The sequence below is a fragment of the Podarcis tiliguerta genome, assembly GCF_965153285.1.
Source record: "Podarcis tiliguerta genome assembly, chromosome: 8".
In the NCBI taxonomy this organism is placed as follows: domain Eukaryota; kingdom Metazoa; phylum Chordata; class Lepidosauria; order Squamata; family Lacertidae; genus Podarcis; species Podarcis tiliguerta.
The window spans coordinates 68618396-68634219 of record NC_139541.1 but is presented as its reverse complement, the minus strand read 5'-3'; the positions used below and the strand labels follow the sequence as shown (position 1 = coordinate 68634219).

The following is a 15824-nucleotide window of genomic DNA, read 5'->3' as shown; positions in this document are numbered from 1 at the left end:
AAATACTAAAAAGCACCCTCCTGCCATATGCAATAAAGCCATTGTGACATTCTGAGCCCAACCTCCTTCCCATGGGTGTCCATCGCGGGGGGCGGGGAGAGGGATTTTCCTCCCCACCCTGCCCTAGATGAACCAGAATCCTAAGATTCCCAGCTTGCTTGCTTTTTTAAAAAGAGCATAAGGCTGCATATACACTGTACCTTTAAAGCACACTCAAAACACATTCCCTCCAGTCCGCCCCCAAAGAATTCTGGGCCTTTGCAGGAAAGAAGGCGCTTCCAATGTGTTTGAAAGAGTATTGTGCGTACGCAGCCTAAGTTCCTAGCATTTGTAGAATCTCAGATAAAATGTACACACACAATTCTTCTCATTTTTGTATGACAGGAACTAGCCTGCTCCCCACTTTTGGTGTTTTGCTTTGCCGCCACCCCACCCCATAAACCAGGCTTCCTCAAACTCGGCCCTTCAGATGTTTTGAGACTACAATTTCTGTCATCCCTGACCACTAGTCCTGCTAGCTAGGGATCATGGGAGTTGTAGGCCAAAAACATTGAGGGCCGAGTTTGAGGAAGTCTGCTAAACATTCCTATGGAAGCCCATGCATCTTCCTCTCCCCAAATCCTACACTTGTTCCCTGCCTTGCCTCAAGCCCTCTTTCTGCAGGCCTTTCCCCTGTCATCCTAATTCCTTTAGCTTGCTTATGTCAGGTACTCTCAGCCCAGATCTGCGCCATGCACACTTACAGTACAGTGGTACCTCGGGTTAAGTACTTAATTCGTTCCGGAGGTCTGTACTTAACCTGAAACTGTTCTTAACCTGAAGCACCACTTTAGCTAATGGGGCCTCCTGCTGCCCCCATGCCGCCGGAGCACAATTTCTGTTCTCATCCTGAAGCAAAGTTCTTAACCTGAAGCACTATTTCTGGGTTAGCGGAGTCTGTAACCTGAAGCGTATGTAACCCGAGGTACCACTGTACATGTAGACTCCTCCCGACAACTCTTGGGGAACTATCATTTCCCCCTCACGGGCCTGCCGTTCCCTTCACAAACTACAGTTCCCGTGATTCTTTTGGGCATTAAAGGTACGCTGTGGGTCTGCCCTTAGAGCCGTTCGGCCTGCATCCTCATACTTCTTCCTCTCAAGCCATGTCCAGCATCGCTGCTACTAGCATTGCTTTCTAGCAGCGATGCTGAACGTGGCTCGAGAGGGGAAGAAACTTGCAGCAGGGGTGGCTGAAGCCAGCAACCACCCATACATCCCCTCTCAAATTAAATTGTGGGTGGGCACTTACTCAAAACAAGACCGTAGTCTCTTTGCCCTATGTTATATCTGCAGGATAGGGGGTAAGAGCAGGTGAAGCTTTTCACAGCAGAGAAATAAAAAAATGGTGCTTGCAGATCAAACGGCCACACCTTTTAGAGCAAGCATTCCCGATCTCGGCTGTCCAGATATTTGGGACTACAACTCCCATCATCCCTAGCTAACAGGACCAGTGGTCAGGGATGATGGGAATTGTAGTCTGGAGGGCCGAGTTTGAGGAAGCCTGTTTTAAGAGGCTGCAGGGGCGAGTTCATAAAGTTGGCAATCGTACGCTGCCTCTCAGTCCTGGGGGTTGAACCTACACTCCTGCAATGCGACACAGCCATGGGCCTGTTTTCATTTCTCTCTTTCTCTTTCTCTGTCTCAATTTTACCTCTTGGTTGGCTTCCCCTTGATGTTGCTGCTTGCATTCCCCAGCGAGCGGACTTGACCCTCTCCCGTTGTATCAATGTTGTCCGTGCTCCGGGCCTGTGCAGTCAAAATAAGGAAGGTATGGATAAATATTGACACTTCCGACACTTCTTCCCACGGCCAAAGCAACACCAAAAAAAATAATAAAGTTCTCCGGAGATCACTCTTCAGGCTCAGAGCTGGCCTGCTACAATTCCACCCTGCAGCTAAGTCAGGGATCGGTTGGCAGACAGATTTCACAGTATCTTCGGCAGATAATCGCAGGAACCTCCCAAGTTACAAAAGGATACAATGGCTGATCTCCCAGTACAATGCCGGTCCCTGACATTCTATACCAACAGCATCTTTAATAGATGCCATCCAGCTTTCTCCCTACATCGGCTGCCACATTATCTAGCTCAGTTTCCCAGTTTGCCGAGACACATTTTATTTTGTCAACCTCTCTTCAAGGACTGTTTGCAATCAATCCCCCCCCCCCTTTTTTTTTTAATCGCTGCTCGGTTTGCTAGCTTGTCATTTCCCCACCACCATCCATATAACTGATTTAAAAAAGGAAGAAAAAGTAACGTCGTTAGACATAACATTAGCCCCTTCGTTGGATAGCTCAAAAGATATCACAGGACACCGCTTGGAAGACTGAGAGACCTGCGATCACGTGACATTACGCATTTCAGATGCTGAAACACCCAAAATAAAATAAAATAATCCAGAGTGGGATTACACAATACCATAGCCGATCCTGTAAAAGCTCACAGGTCTATATATAGGGGCAGCGCTGAAGCAAACCTCCCTGAATGTTCTTTTCATATAAATATATATGTACATTTCAGTTTTTCAAAAATATTTTGACAAAAATACAATCTAATATTTTCCAACAAATATGTATATTTTTACTTTTCCCCACTCTTTTTGCAGTTTCTTATATATATATATATATATTAATTGTAATGCTATATCTCCTTCATTACTCCAATTATTTTTCAGTGGTTTTGGGACTTCATTACTCCAATTATTAATTACTCCCTGGCTATTCTTTCACATTAATTTTAACTGTTTGGTTTAAATTAATCCTGCTAATGAGTTTATTTGTGTACGATAACATTTCATATAATCCACAAATCTCCCCCAGTCTTTGATTGTTCTCGTATATAAATAAGGTGAGCTTGGCTAGTCAAAGCCTGCTCGTCAGCCTTGGTGGGACAACTCAAATACCCGAAAGACCACCTCTTTTCCTACAGACCCTCTTGCGTGCTAAGATTGGTGGCATACCCTGCAGCATTTCTCCAGTGAAAATAGGGAAATACTAAGGAAAAGTGGGATATTCCGGGATAAAATCAGAAACCGGAACAGCTTCTGCATAAGAACTTCTAACAAAGGAGAGTCTTCCACCAGGCATAGGCAAACTCGGCCCTCCAGATGTTTTGGGACTACAACTCCCATCATCCCTAGCTAACAGGACCAGGTCAGGGATGATGGGAGTTGTAGTCCCAAAACATCTGGAGGGCCAAGTCTGCCTGTGAAACAGGTCCTTCCATCAAGAAGTTAGTGCTTACTCAAAATCCCCTTTCTTGTCATTTGAACTCACGGGTTGGAATCCTGCCTTCTAGAGCAGGGCTAGGGAACCTTTTTCCCCCGGCAGGCCTGGTCTAGATTTAAAAAGTGAGCAGAGGCCACCCACCTGTCAATCACATGACATCACAATGACATCAGGCCACAAGCATCTTTGGAGGCATGCTGGGCGTGTCCCATCGAGGAGTCTTGCTAAAGAGTCTGAAATGGAGGGGCTTCAATGCGAACCCCTCTGTGATCCAGAATAGCTCAGTCAGTAGAGCATGAGACTCTTAATCTCAGGGTTGTGGGTTCGAGTCCCATGTTGGGCAGAAGATTCCTGTATTACAGGGGACTGGACTAGATAATTCTTGTGGTCCCTTCCAACTCTACGATACCATGAAATGCTCCTTTGAAGCAATGCCAATACCGGCCTCACTCCTGATGCTGCGTCAGACGTGGGGAGTGATTTTCTGGGAATGGCCTGGTGGACCAAAGTTGGCCTGTAAGCCAGAGGCTCCCTACCCCTGCTGAAAATAAATTTTGTTTCCTTTATGTGACAGCCCTTCAAATATTTGAACATAAGACAAACCACTGGATTGGGCAAGTGACCCATTTAGTCCAGGCATCCTGTTCTCACAGCAACCACCCTGAGTGAAATCCTTAAGCAAGATCTGAGCACAAGAACACTTGTCCTCCCTGTAGTTTCCATCAATTGGTATTCAGAACCATTACTGCCTCTGACCATTCAGGGAGAGCATAGCTTTCATGTCTGGTAGCCACTGACAGTCTTATCTGCCACGTAGATGACTATCACATCACCCTTTCGTCTTCTCCAGGCTAAACAACATACCCAACTCCTCCAACCTTTCATTTTTGGCCTTGGTCTCCAGGCTCCTCACCATCTCCCTTGCCCTCCTCTGGGCACTTTCGACTTTGTTGATTTTCTTCTTCAACTGCAGTGCCCAGAACACAGTGCTCCAAGGGAGGTTAGAGGACAATGGTCTCCCTGCTTCCCATGATCTGGACACAATATTTCTGCCAATGCAGTCTAGAACAGCTCAGAGCAACAAATCCACATCTCTTCCTCTCTCCCCCAGTCATGCGCTGTGAGACAAAAAGTTATGGGGTGTTGCCGTTGCGTCCGGTGTTCCCCTGCTCAATTTGGTCAGCCTCCTCAGCTAGCGGAAGTGGGGGAACTGAAAATGATGATGCTTTGTTTAATTACGACACATTTCTAGGGGAGAGAAGATGCGAGGCTGGTGGCTTTGGAGACGGCCACATGGAAAAGTTCCAGTTTTACACAAAGCCTGTTGTGATTCAGCCCAGGTGCCTGCTCACAGCGATGAAAAGCACGGCAGTCAATGGAATAACACTCCTCTGCAGGAGCAAATTGAGTCATCCTCCATTTACTCAGTGCCAGGAGCAATTCAAAGAACTCATTTTGCCCTATCATGCTTTCAATGGCCTGGGACAAGCATAGCTCAAGGACCACCTTCCTCCATGCAGCCCTGCCTGTTTACTCAAATCCTCATCTGACTTGCCCCACCTTGGTAGTTCAAGCAGGTGGCAACCAGGGATAGGGCTTTCTTGGTGAAAATACCTCACCTCTGGAACACCCTCCTCAGAGATGTCAGTTACCTCTTACCGAGGGCTGTATCCAACTAAGATTTACTCAGAGTAGACCCATTAAAATTGATGGCTCAAAGTTAACCATGTCCATTAATTTCATTGATTCTATTTTGAGTTATGACTATCATGGAATAAATCACTTCACTTTAATCCTTTAGTTAGGGTTGTTGAGGATTTTTTGGCAAAGTTGTTGAGCTTTCTTTACAAAATCTTAAAAAAAAAAACAACCACAAGTTTTCCAGCTTTTTTTAAATGAAATTCACCAAAATCCACACTGCCGACATGGGCTGCCATATGTCCAGATTTCCCCGGACTGAATACCAGCTATGTCTGGGAAATTCTGGACATATGGAATCTCTAGGTATAAAAAGACTTGTATTTTTACAGGAATTTACCTGAATGAATTGATACTACAATCTTCTGCTAATTTCACTGTTGCTCTGTTTTGTTTGTGCTGTTTCTTGGCTGTAAATAAGAACACAGGAAGTTGCCTGATACAAAGACGGTTTTTCTCTCAATTCTCTATGGGCTGTCGCAGTCTTCTCCAACCTGACGCCCTCCTGATATTGTTACACTACATCTACCATCGGCCCCAGAAACCATGGCTGGCAGTCAGGTAAGGGGCGAGTTGTAGTCCAACAACAACTGGAAGGCACCAGGTTTGGAAAGGCTGGTACAGGGACCACATTGGGACAATCAACATATCAGGTAAATAAGATATTAATAAGACTGTGGATCGTACCTGTGATTCATTTGCTCTTCCCTAACTTTAGCGAGCTAACAAACCAGAAAATGGATTCCAACCACAGCAGTTTTCCATTTTGTCAGAGCTGGAAAACTATAGTGTCCACCCTTGGGAACTAGAGAGAATGCAATTTTGAATCAAGATGGTGGACTGAACCTTTCAAAACTGCCCTGACATTTCCTTGTTTCCTTGTTATATTAGACAGATGGACGGACAGACTACCAGCCTTAGCCCTGGCGTTGCTTGGGAATTCTACCTAAATACTTTCATCGCAGAGATCCAAAGCTCACTTCCGGTCCCTATAGATAGACTGACAATCAATTAGGTATTGCGCACCTTCCTGTGAAACTTTGCAGCTACTCAGAGGAAACACAGGAAGGCGATTTCAACCAGGGCAGGTTCTTTGCCCATCTAGTCTAGTTGTGCCTACCCTTATAGGCAGCGGCTTTCCAGGGTCTGGGGCAGAGTCTGGTACCTGACCCTTTTAGCTGGCGATGCCAGCAGATATCGCATCTGGGACCTTCCGAAAGTAAAGCAGATGCTCTACCACTGGGCTATGCAATGACAGCTCCCAAAAGCATCCCATTGTTCTGGACCAGACTACAGCTCCCGAGCAACCCAAAGACACAGGCTGGTAGCAGGCACAAAGCTCAACCGCACACCGCAGCAAGACTGCGCAAGCAGTTGACCGGCAGCAGGGAGGCTGAGATCTGCAGCTATTTTGTCACCCCCAGGAATCCAACAGGCATCTGAGCTGCCCTTGTGACTTGTGGTGAGGAAATACCCGAGTGTGCACTGTGGAGGATGCTTTTGGCTGACGCATGCTACAACAGGAGGAACGCTGTTGTGCGCTGGGATGCATGATCAGCTGAGACGCTTTTTCCCTTTCCTCCACTCATGTTCCTTGCCCCAGGACCCCCTCTACTTCTCTATTTTGTCTCCCCTACAAAGATCTGCTGGGAAACTCCCTCTCTGATTAACCCTCATCTGGCACATGGGAAGCTGCCTTCTACCAAGCCTTCTACCAAGCCATGCACCCATCATGCTCAATATTGTCTATGCTGACCGGTAGCACCAGCTGCTCTCCAGGGTTTGGGGCAGGATGCCTTTCAAAGCCCTACCTGGAGATACCAGGAATTGGACCCAAGACCTTCTTCATGCAAAGCGGATACTCTGCCGCTGAGCCATGCCCTCTTCTCCAAAAACCCTCCCTCCCAGGAATACTTATGAGTAGACTGCCATCAGCCCTTACAGAAAACCACAGGGTGGGCCATCCCAATGCAGGCATTGTCTGCCATTGCTCCAGAAATATGGAATGCCTTCCCTCTGCCGTACGCGAAGCAGAATCCATCTAGGTATGGTAAAAAGGACCACTGGATGTTTAAGTCCAGTCAAAGGCGACTATGGGATTGTGGCACTCATCTCGCTTTCAGGCCGAGGGAGCTGGCGATTGTCCACAGACAGCTTTCCGGGTCATGTGGCCAGTGTGACTAAACCGCTTCTGGCACAACAGAACACCATGACGGAAACCAGAATGCATGAAAACGCAGTTTACCTTCCCACTGCAATGGTACCTATTTATCTACTTGCACAGGTGTGCTTTCGAACTGCTAGGCTGGCAGGAGCTGGGACAGAGCAACGTGAGCTCACCCCATTGCGGGGATTCGAACCGCCAACCTTCTGATCAGCAAGTCCAAGAGGCTCAGTGGTTTAGACTACAGCGCCACCTGCATCCCTAGTTGATCCAGACATTCTGTAAAGGCATATGACCCATGATGTGCACTGGTGGTGCAATGTTTGAGCCTTTCCCCTGAATAGCAAGGACTTAAGAACATAAGAACAGGCCTGCAGTGGCTCAGCTACTTCAGCATCCTGCTCAGGCCAGTGGTCCATCTAATTCAGCATCTTCACAATGGCCAACCAGATGCCTTTGGAAAGTCCACAGGCAGGACCTGAGAGCAACAGCATTCTCCTCTCCTGTGATTTCCAGCAACTCGCATTCAGAAGCAAACTGCTTCCAGGTAGCCTTATAATCCTTCATAGAATCATAGAACTGTAGAGTTGGAAGGGACCCTGAGGATCAGGACTGCAATACCTCAAGGACCGCCTCTTTCCATATGAACCTACCCGGACTCTGAGATCATCTTCTGAGGCCCTCCTTCGTGTGCCTCCTTCTCGAGAGGTTTGGAGGGTGGCAACATGAGAATGGTCCTTCTCTGCAGTGGCTCCCTGTCTGTGCAATGCTCTCCCCAGGGAAGTTCACCTGGCACCTTCATTATACACCTTTAGGCACCAGGCAAAAAACGTTCCTTTTTAACCAGGCCTTTGGCTGATCTGATTTACATCCTATGCCCTTTTAAAATGTTGTTGTTTTTTTGAGGGAGGTTGTTATTGGGTTGTTGTTTTTATTTTGATTATATAATTGTGGTTTTTAAGTTGATTTTGGTCTGTGAACCGCCCTGAGACCTCCGGGTATAGGGCAGTACAGTGGTACCTCGAGTTAAGAACTTAATTCGTTCTGGAGGTCCGTTCTTAACCTGAAACTGTTCTTAACCTGAAGCACCACTTTAGCTAATGGGGCCTCCTGCTGCCACCGCACTGCTGGAGCACGATTTCTGTTCTCATCCAAGTTCTTAACCCGAGGTACTATTTCTGGGTTAGCAGAGTCTGTAACCTGAAGTGTATGTAACCTGAAGCATATGTAACCCGAGGTATCACTGTATATAAATTCAATAAATAATAATAATCCCCATCAAATCCAACCCACTAGACTATGCAGCTGTCCCACACAGGGACTGAACCGGCAACCTTGGTGTTATCAGAACCATGCTCTAACCAACTGAGCTATCTTACCCAGGGCATGAATTTGTCTACTCCACCTTTAAAGCTATCTGACTTGGTGGTCACGTCTGCCCCTTGTATGAGCAAATTCCATAGTTTTACTATGAACTATGGGAAGAAGCACTTTCTTTTATCTGTCCTGAATAGGTTCATATAACGCCATTAAGGATTGAGCTTTGTGTGGAAAGAGTCTCTTGCCAGATTGAAACGCTCACACGCAACAGGAGGGCACGTTCACAGATTCCCATGGCAGAAGGGCTGCGTGGATGGCTTGCAACAGCTGATCATAGTAGAGAGTCTAGCACATGGCTGGTAGAATGAACACCCCCATGTAGACAATCATCATTAGCTCTGCACAATATGGGTAAGAATGCACCTTTCCAGCCATCTCACTCAGTTCACCATTTCAAAGATTTTGATGCCACTTTCTGGGTCCAGAAGGCAGACATCAGCACAACAAAACAGAAATCGTTAAAAAACAAAATCACAAAAATAAATAAATTAAGAAACAGAAGTAGTTGAAATAATGCAGAGCACTACATATTTTAAAGCAGCTTGAAATAAAGCTGCTTCTGAAAGCAGCTTCTGAAAGCAGCTTCTGAAAGCAGCTTCTGAAAGCAGAAGAAGTAGAAGAATCTTTTACAAGAAAGAAGATTCCACCTAAACATTAGGAAGAACTTCCTGACAGTAAGAGCTGTTCAACAGTGGAATTTGCTGCCAAGGAGTGTGGTGGAGTCTCCTTCTTTGGAGGTCTTTAAGCAGAGGCTTGACAACCATATGTCAGGAGTGCTCTGATGGTGTTTCCTGCTTGGCAGGGGGTTGGACTCGATGGCCCTTGTGGTCTCTTCCAACTCTATGATTCTATGATTCTATGATTCCATCAGCTAAGGCTAGGTTGATCTGTTTGGGGTTTCTCTTAAATTCTCATTTTTCCAGCCTTAACTTTGCTTCTCATATTTCCACATCAGTTTGCAGGATGTGTTTTTTAATTCTCATGAAAATTCACCAGCATTTTAGTAAGGATTTATTCTTATTCTTCTACTACTGCTACTATTATTATTATTGATTGAATACCGCCCTATGCCCGGAGGTCTCAGGGCAGTTCACAGAACAAGATCAACATAAAGAAAATTAAGCAATTCTGCCTAATGCACACATTGTGCAAAGGAATTTCCCCTAAAATGCACTTTGTATGCTATTTTTACTAATATAAGCATGTATATGCACACTTTACCCTAATGTTCACATTTCTGTAATTTCTTTGGTTGACAAGCTGCTTTGTACAATTCAGAGACATGTCAGTTTTGGAGGGCAGCTGTGTTTGGTTTGCATATTATTATCGGTATATTTTGCCAGTGAATCAATCTTATTCCCATCCCCGGTCTCCCAGGTAAGGGAGTTAGACAAATACGGGGCCACCACACCAAAAAAGTCTCATTTTCTCATCTGCCAGTCTAACATACCATGATGCATGGTTCTCAAGACTCACGAAGCTTCATATTAGTACAGGCAGTCATTAAATAACTTTCAAATACTCTTCCATACTTTGGCTTAATGTCAATAAGGCTATAAACCTGTGTCTCAGTTATACCACTTTAGTCTGCCGTGGAGGGAAGGGGCCTTATATGATGCCTACAAATAGAAAGCTATCATTTAAGACAAGGTGGGTAACCTTAAACTACAATTCCCACTAGCACCAGCCACCATGAGGAGTGGTCAGGGAAGATGGGAGTTGTAGTCTGACACCAGGTAGGCTACAGGATCAGGAGAAAGGATAATCTAGAATCCTTTCATTGGCACCTAGGATGCTTCCAAATGGTGGCTTTGGGTCATATAGATAAAACACAAGGATAATTATTCATATTGTAATGGTTGGGACGCGGGTGGTGCTGTGGGTTAAACCACAGAGCCTAGGACTTTCCGATCAGAAGGTCGGCGGTTCGAATCCCCGTGACGGGGTGAGCTCCCGTTGCTCAGTCCCTGCTCCTGCCAACCTAGCAGTTCGAAAGCACGTCAAAGTGCAAGTAGATAAATAGGTACCGCTCCGGAGGAAAGGTAAACGGTGTTTCCGTGCACTGCTCTGGTTCACCAGAAGCGGCTTAGTCATGCTGGCCACATGACCCGGAAAATGTACGCCGGCTCCCTTGGCCAATAAAGCGAGATGAGCACCACAACCCCAGAGTCTGTCACAACTGGACCTAATGGTCAGGGGTCCCTTTACCTTTACATTTAATGTGATGTTTGGGTGCGTTGTAAGGGGGCAAGATGGGTTACATTTTTTAATCAATACAAAGAAAGAATTGAGGATTCCCTGTTTGTAGAATTTTAGTGCATTTTCCTACAGATGTCTGTTTCTGGAGCGCCTCCTGCACACTTCAAAAAGTGTTCATTCCAATTTGTAGCAAAGGCTCGTGTTCCTGGTGAGATTTCAGTGTTATCTGGAAGCTAGGAACAAGAAGTCCCAATGCCTGATACGAAAACGGAGTTTTTTCCGGGAGGCTCCCCCACAGAAATCCCACACTTGCCTAAGACATGGTGACTTCCCTTGACCCTCATCTGCCTTCCTCCCACAGCCCTGCATTAACAGCAACAGATCAAGAAAAGCTACCGCTGTCTCCAGGAAATCAAGCAGAAACTTCCTCCCAAGCTATTTTTCCCCTCTGGCGTGCGTTTCAGGGGAAGTACCTCTGACTTAGCTCTGCACTTAATACCAAAACTGGCCTATTCAGCAGTTTTTAAAAATCTTTCTGTATCTCAAGCTCACAAGCAGGGTTTTTTTTTGCCTCAGTGACAAGCCAAGGGGCTGACCCTATGCAAGCTGGTTTCTCCAGTTAAAAGGGAACACAGGCTGGCAAATTTTGTTTAATTATTGCATCTACATCGCTTTTTTATTACACCTATTAATAGCAGGCAGGAACCTTCAGCGTTCTCTTTTTGGCACCTGCTTAAAACATTTTTGTTTAGGCAAGCCTATCCAGACAGGTAGAAGTTATATCTGCTTTTATTTCTCTTGATGATGATGATGATATTTATACTCCACGCATTTGGCGGCTGACAGTTCTTATAAAACATAATGAAACCTCAAACATTACAAACCTCCCTAAACAGGGCTGCCTTCAGATGTCTTCTAAAAGTTGTGTAGTTCTTTATCTCCTTGACATCTGAAGGGAGGGCGTTCCACAGGGAGGGTGCCACCACCGAGAAGGCCCTCTGCCCGGTTCCCTGTAACTTAGCTTCTAGCAGTGAGGAAACCGCCAGAAGGACCTCAGAGCTAGACCTCAGTGTCCAGGCTGGATGATGGGGGTGGAGACACTCCTTCAGGTATACTGGGCCGAGGCCGTCTAACCAACTTTTGAATATTTTCAAATACCTGTTTCTAACCGCTTTAATCAACAATTTTAATGTTTTATTTCATGCTTTCGTAAGCTGCTTAGAGGTTTTCTTACAATCAAGTGGTATATGGGTTTTGTTTAACAATAAATATCATAAGAGGAGTAGGTGGAGGCTAGCTGGCTTGCTGGAACAAAAAAGGAGCACTACAACATTTTGTTGCCGGTCCCTCTTGTAGTGCCATTCGTGAACTGGCCTCCACAGTCACTTACGGACTCATTGTTAAAACCGTGTTTATGGATGAGAATCTTATTCGGCTACGAGTGATCGCCAAAGAAGAAGAAGAAGACCACTGTTACAATACATCAATGCTACTAAGAAACCAGAGATTTGGCACAGATGTAAGCCAAGGTCCCCTGATAACTAGAAAGTGCCAGAAACTACTAGATGACATATAAATCATTAAGGGGCAACCAAACAATAGGACTGAGAAGGGAGGAATTTGTGCGTCTTTCTTTAAAAATGGGTGACATAATGCCTGCCCTGAAATGGTTACAGCAAGTCCACACTAGCTACAAAGCTGAAATTTTTCATGCAGATGGCCCAAGGCATCCTGATCTCTAGAAAAGTGGGGAATAGCTTATTATTTTGTGCATTTCTGTTGCAAAACAAGAGACAAGAGAAAGAAAACAACCAACAGTCCCTTTCACATTACTGGAAAGCCTTACTCTGCTACACATTACAACCAAAGACACCCGTTTCTGCAAAAGCAGAGATAAACTTTGACACTCAAAACTCCTGACGTTAGAGTTGCGTTAACAGAGGCCCAGAGATAGGAGTAAAACCACACACAGCGTGAGGTTCTGCTTAACTTTCACTTTCCCATCAGTCTTGACTTTGGAAAGCTTGCAGAATTCAAGCTATATGTTCCAGCGGCCAAGATAGCAAGTCAGCGCTGACCTCTTCTCAGTATCTCCAGCTTGTGGCCCATACAGGGCAGATCAACACCATATATTTAAAACACATTTGGTGCACATTTAAAACACTTCACTTATCCCCCACCCAGAATTCTGGGAGCTATAGTTTCATCCTCACAGAACTACAATACCCAGGATCCTTAGCAGACAGTTCCTGGGATCCTTTGGGGAAAGTCATGAGCTTTAAATGTTTTTTAAATGTATGGTATGAATCTGTGGCCCCTGGCGGTCCAGAAATAAGAGAAGCGGGGAAGTAAAATGTGAGCACCCACCTCTGTGGTGCTAACTCAGAGATGACCTCAATTTCATTAATGGGATGTTAGCTACATTTGGACTGAACTGCGATGTGAATTTTAAACCATGCCTTTTCATCTGCCCTTAATTGTTTTTGGATTATCGTTGTTAATTATGTCGCAACCCGGAATTGTGTAATGAAAGGCAGGCAATATATAATTGCAAAGCACACTTGTTGTTATTTATTTAATTTCTAACCCGCCCTTTCTTTTGAGGGAGCCCAGGGCAATAAACAGCCAAGCAATTAAAAGTAAAATAAATAAAAAACTTATGAAATATTTAAAACCTCTAAAAACAGTTACATATCCCCACAGCTAAGCCTTTCAAGGTTGCCAAGAACAGCATATTTCAGCTATCTGATGCTTGGGTGAACAGGAATGTCTTTAAATTCCTCCTGAATGATGGAGACAGACCCACCGCACCAGGGAAGACATCCGTAGATGGGGCACACCACCAAGAAGGCCCTGTCATGCGTCAATGCCAACTGGGCGGGAGCCGGTGGCAGTGGCAGGGCCACCAAAAGTGTCTCTTCTACTGATCGTATAGCTCTAGATAAATGCAAACTGCATTCAACACATACCTATACTAGCTACCACATACAACTCAAGCAAACCTTCCTCCCCTCTCCTGGCCACCCTGCCCCCACTTTCCCTCTTGCTGCCTTTGTCCACCCCACCTAGCAGAAAAGGCACCAAGGTGTACTGACTTTTCACACACATTTGCATTTTTCTCTTTGCACATATGCAACATGGGTTTGTTTCGTTGCAGCTGTTCCTGGAGCAAATGTGGAAATGTGATTTGTTTTCATTTTGTTTTTACAACTTCCTATTTATCAGTCCGTCAATAAAAATCCTACGTCTTACTAAAGGGATTAAGGGGAAAGTGAAGCCGGGGGGGGGGGGGAAGGTACGCTGGCAGAACCTGGAGGGAATGGTAATGTCAAGCCTTGCATAAAAACACTGGCTATTCCTCAACTTGAAGCAGAGATGGGGAACTTGTGGCCCTGCAGTCGCTGTTGAACTCCAGCTCCCATCAGCCCCAGCTGATGTCCAGGAATGGCGGGAGTTGTAATCCAACAGCACCTGAAAGCTTACAGGTTCCCCATGCCCAACTTAAAGGAATCGGGCTCAGAGCATTTGAAGGCAATCTGGGAGAAAAAAGACTGTCGCTCACGGGTGCAAGTACACTCAACCCTACTTTCGCCTCCAGCAAAACAGGTTCTGCAGGGTTCTGCATCATTTCAAAACCCTGCAAGACCTGTTTGACCACAGAGAGACAGCATGTGAAGCCAAGCCTCTCTGTAGACAGTTCCAATTCCTTTTAAGCACAGGAAAGCACCATCCATCTCCACTCAATGCCTCTGTTAGTCTGGTGCAAAACTGCTTGGAGCTGTAACAGACAAACACCACAAAGACACTGGTAAGTGGAACAGAGGTGATTTTTGTTTTTCGGGATTTCTTTCAGAATTGAGTGGATCAAGACTCTGTATATCTGTGTCCGTCCGTCCCCCGCTGTGCCTACCAATGGGCCAGTCTGTTAATGGTGCTTCTGGTCCACCTATATCAACAGGGAATTCTTTCCCACTGGCCAGAAAGACAATGGCAGAAAGTAGCTGCTCCAACACACTGTAAATTGTGGACAGCATCATAGATCCCTCTCCAGGCTACAGTAGCCAGTGCTCCTTATCACCTAATTCTAGTCTTAATTGCCTGCTTCCTGACATTGGCTTTTCACCTTTTGTTTCTGGGGTTTTGCTGCAAATCCAGCTGCCGGGGCCTAGCAACGCTACTGCTGCTGCACTCCCAACAGTTGATGTTGAGTGAAGCAGAGAACAGCCTCCTAATTATTTGGGGGAAGTTGTGGAGCGCATTTGTGTGTGTGTGTGATGTTCTAATTACAATGGATGAGGCACAACTCCTAATGATGGGGAGAAAGTGGTGGCGACGCGTGGGGGGGGGGGAGTGGGTCGGCTGTCTTGGTGAATTATTGCGGTTTCTCTCTAGGGCAGAGGAATCTTCCCCTTTGCGCCACGGCGCTGATGGGTTGGCAGGGGGGATCCAAAGCGCTCCCTTGACCTAGATCTCCCCGAGTTTCAGGACTTAAGGGAGGGTCGGGTTCCCACTGCCCCCCACCCAAAAAAAATGCCACGGGAGGGGGGTGAGGCGGAGAGGAAGCTATTGGAAGCAAAATAAGGGGTTTTCATCTGACTTTTCCCCGTTCTGCATTTTGCTGGAATCTGATGGGGGGGCCTCTCTTTCCACCCCGCCCCGGCGAAGAGAGTGACGGGGCGCGGTGGTGTGTTCCTAGGGGCGCCGGATGTGGGTTTCGATGGTAACAGGTGCATGCCGCGCAAGAGGAAAAGAAGGCGCCCCCTAAGCCCGCCCCACATCTCCTCTTCCCCCCCACCACCCCAGCCAGAGAGAGAGAAAGGCGCCTTCACTTACCACCATGGCGCCGCGATCCTGATGTACCCCGGCGGCGGCGGCAGCCCGGGCCAGTCCCGGGCCGAGCCGAGACAATAGGGGAGGGAGCAGCGCGGCCGCCCGACGCCGCCAGCCGATCCTCTCCGGCCCGGCCCCTCGGATGCGCGTCCGTCCTCCTGCCCGTCTCCGGCTGGGGAGCGCCAGCCAGCCAGCTAGCGAGGCGATCGGGCGGGCGGGCAGGCGAGCAGAGCAGCGGCGGGGCGGGGAGCGCAGGCGGGCGGGGGCGGGATCAGGCTCGGAGAA

The 15824-nt window shown here is 46.7% G+C and overlaps 1 protein-coding gene across 3 annotated transcripts in view; it reads right to left on the bottom strand.

Moving 5' to 3' along the window:
* The window catches only part of ARHGAP33 (Rho GTPase activating protein 33), a 51053-nt gene extending 35229 nt beyond the window's left edge, over window positions 1-15824 (bottom strand). For all 3 annotated transcript variants that reach the window (XM_083454728.1, XM_083454730.1, XM_083454729.1), the window contains exons 1-2: window positions 15543-15824; window positions 1694-1788 (exon numbers count right to left, since the gene is read on the bottom strand). In XM_083454728.1, the coding sequence (XP_083310854.1) occupies window positions 1694-1788; window positions 15543-15548 (101 nt within the window). In that variant the 5' untranslated portion in view covers window positions 15549-15824. The remainder of the gene's footprint in view (window positions 1-1693; window positions 1789-15542) is intronic.